Below are 16,008 nucleotides of genomic sequence, written 5' to 3'. Positions count from 1 at the left end.
CGATGGTGAGCCCTGCGGTCCTAAGGAACGGTGTCGCAAAATTAGTGCTACTACAACTACTGCGGCCGACAGAGCTACGACTGCATGATGTCTACGTGTCATGAATTAAACTGCAAATAACCATACAGTCTTCCTTTATACGACGCTTTACTTCGACTGCCGGGAATTCTACACGACATTAGTGTTACAAGGCAAAATTCACATTTTAAAAACTTATACCCGTCATTACTCCAACCGGAGGAACCTCTCCAGTCTGCTTCTGCGCTATATTAGTTCTGATGCCAGTACTCATGCGGAATATTAGAGCTACCCGGCAAAATGTATGTTTCAAAAATGTGCGCACGTTATTTCTCTACCGGCAAAAACTGATGCAATCCTTACTTTACGCGACAGTGCGTCTGCTGTAAATACCCACACGCAATATACCCACAGCAACATTAGTGCGACACGACAAAACACATCCTTCAAAAATTATGCTCCTGAGGACTTATAATTACAGACGAAGCTTCACCCAAATCCTGAAGACAGACCACAAATAACAGCCATTGGAATGGTCAAATCAGATGAGAGGTGGCCACCTCATAGCGTTGCATCATTGCATGCCGCAGCATTACCTATATGCATTGACTCCTACGGCATACGTTCATAACTTCTATTGCCTTCACTTATGAGCGATGCACAACGACTTCACAGGATGCTGTAACCTAATGAATGAATAGCCACTGGTATCGCCACCACGAGCCTTTCATTGCACGGCATTAGGCAGTTGGATTCTCCCCTCCCATCCGGCAGATCACTCCCACGCCTCCGCATGGTATCGTTCTTACATATGCACGTGTTTGGCCTCGTACAGTTGTCTGAGGCAGCTTGTGAATTTGTCCCGTATCATATGGCCCTCTATGCTATTAAGTTGCCACCCTTATGCTTACTAGATGAAACCCTGCAATGTCAACTGCCGCGAGGGTTTTTTTAAAGGAAATGTGTTCTTTTGTACCTAGGACAGTCAACTTAGCTTAGCTACCGTGTGCAACTTTCGGCACTTCTCATAGTTCAAATGGTTATTGCTCTCAACTTGATTTCTTAAGGACTTGGAGGGATGTTGTGACGCCGTTTTTTCAGGAGTTTTTATGTCAGGTAACCAATTTCTGCAGTTATTGGCAATGCATAAGATCAACAAGAGGCCCAAGGTGATCGTTAATCGCTGATCGTTAATCACCAAAATCATTTCTTTTGATCGATACAGGCGGTTCGTTGTCTTTTGAGAGGCAGAATCGTTGGACTAAGATGATAGCGTTTGCTCTCAATGTGGTGAGTGATCTGCGTCCCGCTGACACGCAATGCCTTGTCCTTTGTTACAATCGTGCCTGTGCTGCTGCCGTGCACCACCCCTCCATCAAGGAGCCCGCCCATATCCTCCCGGTCGGGTGCTCCAGGCTGACTCTAGGTCAGTGATGTAGCTTCCTATTCAGTTGGGGGCTTTAGCCCTCCAACGTTGGTAAGCAAGTGGGCAAAAGCTGGCGAGAAACCGATTTGGTGGCATATCCTGTGGATAAGTTGGGTCATTTTTCACCGTTTAGCCCGTCCAAACTCATTTTGTGAAACTGCGGCCTTGTTCCGGGTCGTCGCTCAGCTCCTGTTATGACTTTTTGGCGTAAGTAAACAGCATGCAGTAGCACGGTGATAATGCGGAGACATGCCCTTAGGTTGTTGGTCCAGGCCTTCCTGCTTACCCCCGACAGATTCTTTACCAGCGTGTCTTAACAGCCCAGGACACTCACGGGAGCGTGCATCATGCCCGAGTGAAGTATGAGGTTGGCCTGTCGCCTTGCTAGTCGCTGAGTCGCCTTGCGGATTGGTACTCGGCGCTGGAGCTGAAGTGAAAGAGACCACACCCCTTATATGGTGTAACGGGCAGAGCACAACGGTCTAACGTGCTGCAATGTCTATAACGCCGGGCGAACTCTGCCAAGGCTGGGGCTCCTGTGACGATGTTTCATTCGGGAGTGAAGAAGCATATTGTTCCATTTGGCAATTACATTAAAGAAAATATTTTGGTATCAGCAAACAAATTTCAGCGGTTATAGAAAAACATTTAAATCTGCAAAACTGACCACTTGTCTCCTGGCGTTATCACTGCCAGTCACGGCCCAGTCTTACAGTAGGATAGAAGCTCGGCATCCCCCGACCTAACCCTCAGCATGACTGGATACAGGCCACTGAGAGAAGGATCTTAGTGCACCGAGTCCGGGACGGGACAGGACAGAACAGCACAATAACGAAGGGTCGAGGACAGGGCAGCAGACTTCACTGCAGATAGGCAGTGGGGTAGGATAGAGGAAAGACCAAGGCGTACTCCCAGAAGACGGGGCAGGGGATAAGATCGAAATCGGACCAAGGAGGAATGCGATCTCAGCACTCGGGACACCTAAAAAAAACAGTAAACAACGAAGGGAATAGAGCAAAGAACGGCACAGAGGGCAGCAGGGAGTTTGCATGAAGGACGGGACAGACGACTGGGGACGCAATGAGGACAGAGCTGATAGGGAGTGCTGGAAAGAGGGAGTTCAGAGGATGGGACAGAGCTCTCTGCTCCCTGCCCTGCCCTGCGATAGGGCGGATGACAACACGGAGCGAGGCAGGACAGCACAGGACGGCACAGTACAGCACAGCACAGCACAGCACAGCACAGCACATAGGCAGGATGGGACATCGGAGAGCGTGGAACCGATGACAGGGCCCAGGGCCTGTCATCTGTAGAAGTCAGGGCCCAGGCTAGGCCAAAGTTAGCTGTCGGGGCGCTCACTCTGGCGCCTGATAAGACCAGGGCCAGGGCCCGAGAACAGAGCGGGCAGAGGATAGAGGGGACGGAGGGCAACGTCGGACGGGAGCGGGATATGACAAATGACGGTGCAGGATGGAGGGTAATGCGCGGAATAGAACTGAGAAATACAGAGGGCAGATCACTTAGGGCACGGATTGAGGGACCAAGGTCAGGCGGCAGGACCGGACATGGACAGAGGGAGAGGGGTCAGACTAGAGGACCGGACATGGACAGAGGGGAAGCCAGTGTTATCCTGTTCTATCTTGAGACCTATCATGTCCTTCCCTGCGCCGATCTCCTGTCCGCTTGCCTACCCTGGCGTGTCATTTATTCTGCCCTGCCTTCCCCTGCTCAAACATGCTCAACCCTGCTCCGTCCCGTCTCCGCCCCCGTCCCCGTCACCGCCATCGTCACCGTCAGACACCGCCACCGTCACCGTCACCGTCACCGTCACCTTCCATTTCGTTTCATTTCATTCCATTGCGTTACGGTACGTTCCGTGTCGTTTTGTTGCTGTTTTTCAGTAAATACTGCAGTGTAAGGTAGGTCACGTGCAAATGGCGACCGCGGACATTTTTGCAGAAAGAGTAATGGTGGGTGTAGGCTTTTGAAATACAAGTTTTGCTCTGTAAAACATTTTATGTAGAATTGTTTTAAGTGGAATCAATGTATATATATATATATATATATACATATTGATATATATATATATATATATATATATATATATATGTATATATATAAACCCTGTACAAGTTTTTGTAGTATAATTAATGAATGATATAAGCTTTAACGTTTACTTTTGTCGCGACGCACTAATGTCGCGTGTAGGCATTGGCAGGATAAATACTGTCGCGTATGGGTACCACTGTATGAGTTTTGCAACAAAATTAATGACAGGTGTAAGTTTTTGGGATAGAAGAGTTGCTGTGTTACAGAAATGTTGCGTGTAAGTGTTCGCAGCAATAGTAATTGCTTAGCACTGCTGTCGGTAGGAGTTTTTGTCGTAGTACTAATGCCGTAGAGCCCTCAGAAACGCAGGGGCTTTCAGCGTCGTTGTGTTCAATAACGGATTACACCAGGCTTTTTCTTAAAGAAGGGCATTTAGGCAGTCCGTGCTTGCATCTGCTAACATTTTACGACAACGCCTTGGCCATTGGAACAAGGTTATGCGTGACCCACGCTTTGACAGTAAAATGTGAGCTTTGGACCTTCAAAGGCAATTGATAAAGTAGCGCCCGTGTCCATGTGAAAGGAGCTCTCCAGATTTCAGACGGGTGTAGGATGGCACTGCTATTCCTTTTGACAATCTCCAGAACGCTTTTCCATCACGGACGGAGGCACTGCTATAGAGTTGACTCTATGACAAGAACCTGAGTGGTCGCCTGTGGCCAAATTATGTATAGCTGATCAACTAGTGTATTTAAGCACACTTTCATTCACAGAAAAGATGAATCGATGTGCAAAATATTTAATACACACTCGGGTGGCCCGTTAAATCTGACGCGCGCAGGTGGGATGGGGAAAGAGGTGAAGTTAACACCCTGAGACCTAAAAGACTAAGAGTCTGGAGACATCAAATTCACGGAGAAGGCTGGACTCCGAACTCACCTGTGTCTATTGTCAGGTCACCGGGTCGTGAAGCTCGGTCAAATAGTGTCAAACAAGGTTAAGATGGAAGCTGATGTCCGGAATGTGTTCAGGCTTCCTTACGCAACCAGCTTTGACTCACACAACTTTCCTGAGTAGAGGGTCACTCGTGCCATATCAGGTGATGACCTTATCTGACCTTAAGCAGCCCCAATTGGTCAAAACCCAACGCTTGTGCGCTTCTTTGACTTGAAATCCCCGTCAAGAATTACCCTGGAAGGCATGTTTGTTAAAATAGACATGCCTTCAAACAAAAGTTTTAGCGAGGCCATTATAGTCAGTGACCTCCCCCGACCTTCATACAGCGAAAATAAGGAATCTGATGACGTGCTTGTGACCAAGGAATTCAAAATGGGCGTCAAAGATGCTCCCTGTAAATCGAGTTTTCCATTTAAAAACGGTCTGGTTCTAGCCTTGATCTGGCCTTCATACTGGTCTTAATCTGGCCTTGAAGGATTTGATCTGGCCTCCAATGTAATTGGAATTGGTCGTGATCCTAACTGCAATTGATCATTGTCTAAGGAACCATCTCAAAGCTGTATCACTTCGTTTAACATTCCGCTGTCACGTCAGCTTGGCGGATTCCTTAGGAATTGCCTTCGCTGACAGCTTGTTACCTGACCTGCTACAGTTCAGCAACCTTATGATTTTATCTATCTTGGTAGCAAAAGCTCAGTTTTCGGAATGCCGTAAAAGTATACATTTACAGCTATTTTCGGCGAGGATAAACTGCACCGTTTTGAGAGCTATTCAGGACAAATCTTCAAAGGCGGCAAAATGACCTCCATTCCCTTGACCAGAACGTTTGCTAAATGTGCGAAATCACACAAACACACGCACGCACACTCCCAAACGGACACATATAATGTGCTAGTCTGTTGGTACTGCCGTGCATAAATCATGTCCCATTCCATGGCCAGGACAAAACAGCTTCGGGAAAACAGCTGTGTGGTCTACGTCACGAGGAGCGACAAGCGGCGATAAAGCCTCTAATTGTGGAGATACCACATGTTTGGCTGCTCACCAATGACGCTGTAGTCCTGTCCATCGATACATGTGTGCTGCACTGTGATATCTTCTGCGTGTCCCTACGTCTACCGACATACATACATCCATACATACATGAGTACACGCACAGACACACGCACGCGCGCGCGCGCGCGCGCACGCACGTAGCAATACGAAAGCAATTCATGTATATATATATATATATATATATATATATATATATATATATATATATATATATTCAATGTGTCAGCGTTGAACAAAAGCTTGAAAAACATAAATTATCATTGCAGAGTTGTCGGATACACATCGCCACTTGTTCTAAAACATTCCTGCTGCATGTAATTTCTTGAGATAGATGCATCATAGATATAATTTGTAAACATGGAAAGCATCCATCTATATATAGCTACTTTCGAATTGACCACCACCAGGAGTCATATGCGATATTGAGCTGTTCAGTGTGGTATATTGCGAACTTATTGCATGCTTATGAAGCGCAAAGGAGCATTTCGTTCCCATCGTGGACTGTCTCGTGAAGCGCAATCATAATATTTTTTCTCGACAACGAGCAGAAAGACAAATATTCTGCAATTTGCAATCAGTTATCAATAGAAAACGTGCACAACTCCCCTCTGTGGCAATGCACCGCAGCAACTTTGCTATTCTCGCGTGCTACTACTTACGTCGCATAACGAGGCCTCAAGCCCACGGTCCTGCAACGGCCGTTTCCTGCCCGAACTATGCGTGGAGCTTTTCGTGCGCAGAAGAGATCTGACGTTGAGATGAAAGTCCACTACGAAAGCAATACAGTGAAGTCTGTCACTGTCGTTTTACAACATTCGTACTGTGGTTTCGAGGCCTGTGGCCTTGCCCCGCGCCGTCCCATGCCGACAAAGGCCCCGCCGCGATCGGGGGCCACTCGCCTGCTGGGCCCCTGCCAACGCTCACCAGTCAGGTAAAATAGCATGCTAAAAGGACGCGTCGCAAGCGCATCTTTTGCCCATATGTGAAAAACTGATTACGTGTACGTGATGAGTATATGGCGGGAAAAAGCGCATCTTCAAAAGGCCTTTGTTGCAGGTGCGCTGGAGTGGCGGCTGCCGGCACTTCCCATCAGCCTGATGCTCATCGTCCCACTGCTCTGCCCAGGTGAGATTGGCCGGCGCCCGTTGCCAGGATGCCATGCCCAGGCCCGACACCAATTATCTTGTTGCGCTCTCTGTTGCTGCGCTCCGACACCAATTATCCTGCCCTATCCAGCCAGGTTGGATGGTTTGGTATTCATGCACACCAACGTTTTTATTCGGGAGCAAACCATTTTAAGGTGAGCTTGACCAATTCAAAACTGTGAATCTGCAGACTCCTCGACGGGACACGGTATACCCAGAGCGCAGCTTCATCTGCTACAAACGAGAGACGCTCTCTCAGCCGTGAATGCGACTCATCCTCGGACAGCCGACATCAATTACACTCGGTCCCCGTGCGCGGCGCCCCTGCAGCCGAGCTTGTGCTGTTTTTGTCCTCCTCCTGAGAGGCCAAGCTTGGGCGACGACGAACAACTGAGGCGGGGTCGAATAATTGACGACGCCTACTTAGCTGAGCTGTGAGAGCGCTAACTACCGGCGGTGACGAGGACTGCTGGGCCCGGGTCCTCTGCCCAAGACCACGAAACTGATCCGCAGCTGGGGCACGGACGGATTGACGCGGGCCGAGTTGAGTTGAATTCTCCGATTGAGCTGTGCCTTGTGGAGATTCGCTCATTATTTACTCGGTGTTCGCGACCTCTCCAGACGCCGGCGCCGTCTGACGGGTATGCCACGATGGTGGGACACACATGCTGCCTGTGCTAGATGGATCGGAGGGGAGCGGAAACTAGTGCCTCTCTGCATGGTGCTCAATGTCTTCTTACAGCTTTTTTGTTGATTCCCAAATCGGAGCCCGAAACGCCCTAATGGCCTGCTTCAATGTCAGCGTCGGTCGGAGGCGCGACAGGAACCGGCGACGTCATGGAAACTCTGACGCCTTTCACGTGATAGGTGTAGGAGCAGCCTTCACGCCCAACCCTGACATTTGTTGGGGGGAGAAAATTGCCCAGATTTACAAATGCTGTGCAATACAAATGTAAGTAACACCAGGCTGATGAAATGAATAGAAAAGCGAACGAGCAATCGTCGATGGCTGAATTGCTTGTCGAGATGAATCGCTCGCCACGTTTTAAGTCATACTTAAGTACAATATCCGCTTTATTCAAGTATCATCTCAATTGCGTAAGCACGCAACAAAGCTGCATTCAATCCACTACTGTGAATCGCCTACAAATAAGGCACAAGAACTTGTCTATCGGAATTAGATATCTGAACACGCGACCAACTCACCATAGGCTTCCTTTTAAAAGAGCGCACAGCGAGACCCGGGGCGATTACACGGGAGACGGAAGCACATTCTGTGTGAGGCGGTATTGCCGGCGAGGCCGTACGTGTCGCCAACACTGCTCTTCAGTCTCTGGGACTGTGAAAGTGCGCTCGACGCTCGCGAAACAGCGTCTGTGTAAACAGGTCATAAGTAAGCCTCTTAGAAACTCTGAAGTTCGGTCGTCTGTGGTTGATAAAGTGAACTTGAAGATGAATCGCTATGCGTAAAGATGCTGTCAGTGTTTCAAATTGTAGTGGCTTTTAGGATTCAACGCCGAGGACAAGGCAAAGTGTTAGAGCGTGCGTATTTCGTTCATGGTGCACAAAACATGCTTCCAGTTCAACGGAAGCGCGACGGCAGGGGATGCATGACAAGTGGCATGTCAGTGGGCGAAGTTGACCAAGAGACTGCCACAATGTTCAAATACGAGGCAGAGAACGGCGGAGTGATCGGCGGCAGACTGTTGTGCTGGACGACTGTTCCCAGGAACACCGCAGTCCTTTGATTGCAGTGCATGATTGTGGTAACGATGATATTAGTGTTTCTTAAAAAAATAGAATTATCCAACTTCCAACTTCCCGATTCAATTTTGTATATGACAGTCCCTGAAAAGACGTGACCTTCCGGTTTTTGCTGTCCATTCAAGATGCAATTTATGAACGGCTTTGGGTGTCTTTGTACCTGTCTGTGCCAGTGTCTTTCTCTGCCGAGGTCTGTCCTTAAATGTCCGTAACATTTTCCTCCAAAGTGACAAATAACGCTTGTTGTCACAATAGATGCGCTCCATGGAAGCTTTCTGGGCTGTTTCTTTTGTCTTTATCGCTCTGAAATGCATTGCTGTCGTTTGGTGGCTTTTGCAATGTCAAGCCATCCAGGGGTTACCTAGGTTAGATTTTGATCTTTGTGACCAACTTTCATCCTTTTGAAAGTCATACGATTTACGTGTAAATGACTCGCATTTTGCAGCTTTGTGTGGGCTGTCTATCACTGTTTTTTCCCATCGGTGCGGCTCGCTTATTTCTTGATACCGCCGTACGCACCAATACAGCATCACTGACCCGATATGACATACCGAATGCCACATGTGCCGATGTTCACTAGTACCCATCTGATAGTTTTCCAAGGGCAATTCAACACCGTTTTCCACACTGTTGCGTGCTTTGTCATTGAGGTAACAAGAGGGGTCCATACGGTATTGATCTTACATCTATGACCTGATTTGACCCGCAAAACGTTGCATTCACCAATGCTCAGTCTCACCTGATTTGATGCAGTTTGCCTCAAGTGTTCATCGCCGTCTTTACCATTGCTCCAGTTCTACCTCATTTTTAAAATCAGGGTAGGCCTTTGAGGCGCTGCCTGCTTAGGACGAGGATGAACAAGCTCCTTAGGGCAGGGCTATTATCAAGTTGATCAAGGCTAACATCAGTAGCTAATGGGCTGATTAAATAATTTTTGTCTCATACCGCATACAACCAAAACAGAAATGAACGCCAATTACGGCGAAGTTGTGTGCATGTATGTGTGTGTGTGTGTGTGTGTGTGTGTGTGTGTGTGTGTGTGTGTGTGTGTGTGTGTGTGTGTGTGTGTGTGTGTGTGTGTGTGTGTGTGTGTGTGTGTGTGTGTGTGTGTGTGTGTGTGTGTGTGTGTGTGTGTGTGTGTGTGTGTGTGTGTGTGTGTGTGTGTGTGTGTGTGTGTGTGTGTGTGTGTGTGTGTGTGTGTGTGTGTGTGTGTGTGTGTGTGTGTGTGTGTGTGTGTGTGTAACGGTAACCTTTTGCGCACATATCGGTGAAACATGAACTTAGCAGTGAGTGAAATATAATGGCAGAATAATAGAATAGCATGGCAAATACAGAATAGCAGTGAAACATGAACTTGCTATATAATGAACGCAATTTCTAAGTTTTCATGACAACGTCCGATTGCTCATCTTGCCCCGTGGGTGGGGTGATATGTTCCACGTAGTGAGGCATGTTGAGCGGTATTGATCATCTACAAGAATGCATAGATCTTCCTGGCTGTTTGTTCATCCATCGTCGGAAAACGGCATTCTTTTCTTCGTACTCATTCTCTTCTTCGTTGACTTCCACTTCGCTTTTCCACCTCGTGTTTTCATTTTCACACGTAGCGGCTTGCTCCTATTTAAATGCTGTTCTTGCTGGAGTCGCTTCTTTTCGGGAGTCGATGTCAGCGCCATCGGTTGTCCTCGCTTACGATTGGCTGTTCTACTCTTTCGTGGTGGAGCTTTTGATGTGGGCAATATGGCTTCCACTGCAGCACATGTGACTGGTGCGTCTAGCGCGGTTCCATCGGACCCCAGCTCAGTCCGTGAAAGGGTGCTACCTGGTCCCACACCGGAGGCGTCCGCTCCCAGCAGGGCGATACCAAGTCCTGCGCCTCTAGCGCTCACCCCCTGCGAGGCGCCACTTTGTCCGGCGCTAGAGGTATCCCGTGGCGGCCTGTTGGTCACATCTGCCGGCGAGAATGCGTGTTCTGGGAAAACTTCTCTCTTGAAGAGGGAGATCTCAGTTGTTCTGAACGCAGTCTGAATGTTGGACCCTGCGAAGACCTTGGTATATATGCACGGTTTGTTGGACGTCGTATGTTGGCATCGTCCTGCCTGGATTTCTCCGCATTCAGTCTGTTATTGCCAGTCTGACATCATTAAGTCTTCAGCAGACCGAAACCCGCTGTGTTCAGAGGCTGAAAGCAGTAAGAAGTGTGCGACGAAGCATGAGAACGTAATGCAGTTGCCACGAGTAAACTCACTTGTCCAAAGCGAGATATGAGAGGCGTGGTTGTCCAGGATGATGAGAACTTGATGTTCTGCCGAGCAGCGAGTCTTTGAAAGCGAGTGAGGTACTCGAGGAATCTATCATCGTTTACACATCCCCCTTCGTTCCATAACCTGCAGTGCCTGCAGGTGCGTCTCGAAGGAAGTGGTCTTTGAAGTTCACTCCGGGAAAGATGATGAGTAGTGGGACAAAATTTCCGACGGCGTGGGCTGAACAACTAGCGTGCACGACTCTCCTCTTTCTGTGGAAGTGATGGAGTCCACCTACCTGAATTCCTATATTGTCACCACTCTGTTGTAATGTAAAGTCATGAAATATGGGGATGGTATTAACACCCATCCTGCATATGTATCGACTGCATCGCCATATCGGTACCCGTACCTGCATACCTGAGGTGTTGTAGCTGCTTTGAGTTTATGAAATGATCTTTCCTTCTTTAGAGGCATCTCGATATTGATAATACCTTGTCTTGAACGCGTTTGAGAAATTTTAATGAAATATATTTGAGGTTATGGAACACAAACATCAATTCGCTACCGATCCGAGACACTGTCTATGGTGCCATGGCTGTCTGTATGTGTGACGGATTAATTGATTTAACAAAATGTTACGCAGTAGCAATTTAGGCACAACCCTACATAACTATTTGAATGTTGGCACAGGTTATAATGAGTCTAGAATGTCTTGACAAAAAGTCAACAAATGCCAAATATTCCGTCATCTTCACCGAGTCAGGAAGTAGAGAAAATCTGCTGTCTGCATTGGAGACAGAGAGAAAGAGAGAGAGAGAGAGAGAGAGAGAGAGAGAGAGAGAGAGAGAGAGAGATATATATATATATATATATATATATATATATATATATATATATATATATATACTGAACATTAAGCTGCAGTATCCAACTTGCTGGGAAGCCTAGATGTTAAAGATCAGCGCCGGGCGTCTTGAGCTGGCTGTAATAAAGGAATGTAATAAAACGCCCTCAGCAGCAAAACAACACTGTGGGAAAAGTGCCTGCCCTTTCAGTCGCGGCGTCGATCCAGGATTTGTCCTTTCCGAAGACCGGCGCGCCCCATTGAACGCCAAATGATGGTGTCCTCAAATCATTTGAGCGGATGTGTCCTGCTTCCAAGGAGTGCTTGTGCTGCTTTTATTGTTATGTTGCATGCGCTCACGTGCGGGATCAGGCAGCCTCTGTTTTCTAGGCGTACATCTGGAACCCTCGCAGATTCCTTCACAAACTCGCGATGCCAATGCTATCACTCTATGTTGCCAGGTAAGAAACTGGCGACTGGCACATGTCTCGTCTGCGGCTAGGGGAATGTCTGGCTAGCAATTGGGGACAGCTTCTCCGAATGGATATATCGCTCTGCAAGAAACATGTCAGTATGACAGGTCACTGTATCAGTTCAGAAACTAGAAAACTTCGACGACTGGCGGGAAAAGTTGGCAGGTTAAGATTGTTTGTTTCCTATTCAGCTTGTCGACTTACTTCGCTCTACTCGCTCTCCTGGTCCTGTTTATTGGATGCATGTCAGGGCCTTCCTGTGTTCCTGCCACATCGACTGAGCAAATCCCGATGCGCCTGAAAGCAGCTGGCCGTTTCAGAAAGCGGCTGCTACCCGTGTTATGCTATGTTTTTAGCAATGGCCTGCCCGCATTACACTGCCAGCCGTAGGCCATACTCTGGGTGTCCGTGCGCTTGGCTCCGCATTCTGGGCTGTACGGCGAAACCTTGCTGCCCGTGTCTGGGGGCCTTACAATGAGTTATGAGTCATCTGTCAATAGCAGCGTGTCCTCACCACCGCCACGCAATGACCAGTGCACCCCCGGTCCAGGGGGGCTGCAGCCGTGTTTGCAGTCGGCAGGGCTCGCCAGGTAATGCCCGACCACTTCGCAGGGAGAAAAGGGAAGAAAAACCAGTGTCCCGAGGGATACCATGCCCCAGCTGCAAAACTGTGAAACCAACTGGTAGGCCTGATGGTGGGCCACATTAGCATTCCGCTCCATTGCATTCTATTTCATTATTCACGAGGCGGGTGCAGTGCGCACCGGACTCGCCTGAGCTGACGGTCGGCGAATGGACGTCCGGCTCCGCTTCGTCTCTGCTCCGGTGCCGGCTCTGGTGAAGGCTTTGCTCCGCTGTTTCTGCTCCGGCGCCGGCTTTGTTTCGGCGGCTGTGCTCTGGTTATACTCTGCCTTTGCTCCGGTGGCGGCTTCGGCGCTGGCTGTTCTCCCGCTGTGCTCCGGCGGCTGTGCTCCGGGGCCGGAGCACAGTTGCACTGCTCCGCTCCGGCGGCCGTCTGTGTTCCGGCTGTGGCTCGGTGCTGACTCTGCTCTGACTGTCCTGCTACGGCAACGGCTGTGCTCCCGCGCCAGCTACGGCTCCGGCTCCGGCCCCGCTCCGGCGGCAGCTCCGGCTCCGGCTCTGGCTCCGGCTCTGGCTTGCTCCGTCGGCGGCTTCGCGCCGCAGCCCAGACCGGCGATGCTTTCGATTGTCAATAGATCTTGGATGCATTGATGCGGTACGTCAAGGCTTGGCATTTGATTTCTGGCTCTCTATGATCAAATGCGAATTGAGTTATGCATTAGTTAGGCAACCGTCGCATCCGCCTAGTGCCTGTAAGTGGCTCGGTGACTTTTCATAATGTAGAAAACCCACGCCATAACAGTGAAGTTGAAGGTTAGCACGCGCTCGGGTGGTGATCAATTCGCCCTACTCGCAAACGTTTTTCTATAATAAATTTCCAGAAGGTGCGGCAAAGCCGCGCCAAGGTTTGCATATCTGTACGTATCTGAAAAGTGGGTATTTTGGTATCGAAATTAGATGTTCGTTGTCAGGTCGCTGATCTATGGCAGGTCAAAGTCAGAGCGTCGCTTCAGTGAGGACAATTTCTGTGAAATCGTTCAATCTAACGCAACGACGGCGTTTTAGATGAAGTCATGTATCGTTGAGAGTTCCATAGACAATTTGACAGTTTGATTTGGGATTACGACAAATTCGGCATTGACCTTAGGTCAGGCATAAAGATCAGACCAAGGTAAAAGCCAACTTGCTTTTTACTTGAGACTTTCTCAGCGCGGTAATTTATAGTACTCATGTTTAATCTTTGATAACAGGGAACAGGCCACTAACCTCAAGTAGGTCACCAACCTCAATTTACCTAGATGAACCCTTTGTTTTAGGAACATACCACCCAAAGTTATCCTTGGCGCTTATTTAAATTCAAAAATTAAAACCATCTCTTAGGCTTTTGGTCACCATAACCTTTTAAAAGGCATAGGAGGTTACTGGCCTAAAATGGGCAGCAGTAATATTTTTCTTAGAGCGGGTGTCTATGTTCAAGACGATTGCATGAAGAGACCCAGCGGCAGTGTGGATATCAATATGGGGATTGACATTGCTGGGCCTTATTTGACCCGGAAGTCATGACCTATGAACCTCAAATTTTGACGAAAGTGAGCCCGCATACAGGGCAGCCTGCCCTAATAATTTGGCGTCTAACTTTTTTAGTTTTGATTTCATAGGGTCAAACTGACCCCTACCGGAGCGTATGACATTCAACCGGCCACCCAGGTGCGGCCCAACGATTAACAACTTTTGCCATGATGAGGCAAGAAAAATGTAACACGTTGAACATATGTGTATCCTTAAACCGTTTCTTTCCATTTCGGTGGAATATGTCAACATCGCATTTATTTTGTTCGGAACTAAAGGTCGCACGTTTGGGTGTCCCGGCCGCAGCTCTGAGCCTCCCCATGATGCTGTCCGAAGGACATTCACTAGGTTGCAAACTTTTCCCAATCCGCTAGGATAGAAGACTGCGGCTGATATTGGGAGACAGGTGCGTCAATGTGTATCTGGATGATATATGTTAAAATTCCGGGAATCGTGATGTGCCATTGGTCTCATGTGTTTCTACAGAACAGCTCCGCCCTTTTCACTTGTATTAAATCACGGACAATATAGGGAAACAGCGCATTTAACATTTTGCCAGCGAGGTTACGTAATGCATCCTATGATTTCGACAAAAATCTGTTCTGAGTCGCTTCTTAGTAGGCAAACTGTGAGGTGGCACTGGCTGTATATTGTGACCATGTTATTGATTCCTCCTGCCTGGCGCGGTCGGGGACACCGGCCGCGTGTCGGCCCCCGTTGCGTCGGTCAGCCCCTGTTACACCGGCCGTGTGCCCCGCTCCCCCCCCCCCCTCCCCCCGTACGTCGGTCGGCCCCGGGGACACCGGCTGTGTGTCGCCCCCCCCCCCCCCCACCTCCCAGTGCGTCGGTCGGCCCCGGGGACACCGACCGCGTGTCAGCCCCCCGGTGCGTCGGCCCCCGGTGCGTCTGTTGGCGCCGGCCGTGTGTCAGACGCGCCACACAGCGGACTGGGGCATTGCTGACCAGCGGCGGCCCCACCTCACCTGCGGCCGCCGGCGGTCCGGCGCCGATCCATTACACAAACGCGGCCGTGGTCGATGGCACCGGACAGCCGCGAACGTCGCCCGGCCCACCGGCGGACCGCGCCCCGCTGCCTCCACCCGGTGCTGATTTATTTAGCGTTGCGGGGGGAAAAACCGCAGAGCGTGGCCCTGGCGGTTTAGAAGACCGCGCGACGCAGCAGCACGAACGGAACGCAAGCAGTGGTCTGTGAGGTAGGCACAGAAATCCAGAAGTCTGAAAACGCTTTCAGAACATGACCGGCTGCCACATCCTGCGTTGGTCTGGGTATTCTGGTGCTGCCCGCAGGTGCACTTCTCGGTTCGCGGAGGAGTTCTCGCATTGCTGGATCCGGGTAAATGTTTACTGAACGATGGAAGGGTTTGCTGGTGCCAGCGTGACCTGTCATAACAGATACCAATTCGGGCGCAGTGTCAAGTCAAATCATAGCACAAACTGACGGAGCCCGGTGCCGGAGTGGACACGCGGCTTGGTCGGACCGATGAGGGTTTGTTTCACGCATGTTATGATTCCAAGTGTCGGACAGATTTTTGTCGGCGAACGGCGGTGGGTCGGCGGGACCTGACCTGGCGAACGGCGGTGGGTCGGCGGCACGTGACCTGGTTAACGGCGGTGGGTCTGCAGAACCTGACATGGCTAACGGCAATAGGTTGGCGGGGTTTGACCTGCTTGTATCAGAGGATGTCGATCGAGCTCTGTGTTGGGTTCTGGGCGGATGTTTTCCTAGACACCGTGCAGCTCGCAGGCTGCTTTGCGATCTTATCGTGTTATATTGATCGGTCCCATTACCTTTTCACCCCATTTTACAGTTTTGCGGACGGGTGGCTGGCATTTGAGCCAACAAACCAGTGAGAAACGA

The 16,008-nt window shown here is 49.5% G+C and overlaps 1 protein-coding gene across 1 annotated transcript in view; it reads left to right on the top strand.

Annotated features, from left to right (window-relative positions):
- The window catches only part of LOC119112877 (uncharacterized), a 66,996-nt gene that overhangs the window by 36,334 nt on the left and 14,654 nt on the right, over positions 1-16,008 (top strand). The window contains exon 2 of the mRNA XM_037237168.1: positions 6,563-6,631. Coding sequence (XP_037093063.1) covers positions 6,563-6,631 — 69 coding nt within the window. The remainder of the gene's footprint in view (positions 1-6,562; positions 6,632-16,008) is intronic.

The sequence above is a fragment of the Pollicipes pollicipes genome, unplaced genomic scaffold, assembly GCF_011947565.3.
Source record: "Pollicipes pollicipes isolate AB1234 unplaced genomic scaffold, Ppol_2.1 Scaffold_7261;HRSCAF=8764_pilon_pilon_pilon, whole genome shotgun sequence".
NCBI lineage: Eukaryota > Metazoa > Arthropoda > Thecostraca > Pollicipedomorpha > Pollicipedidae > Pollicipes > Pollicipes pollicipes.
Note: the sequence above shows the minus strand (reverse complement) of the source record. Positions and strands in the feature narration are given on the sequence as shown.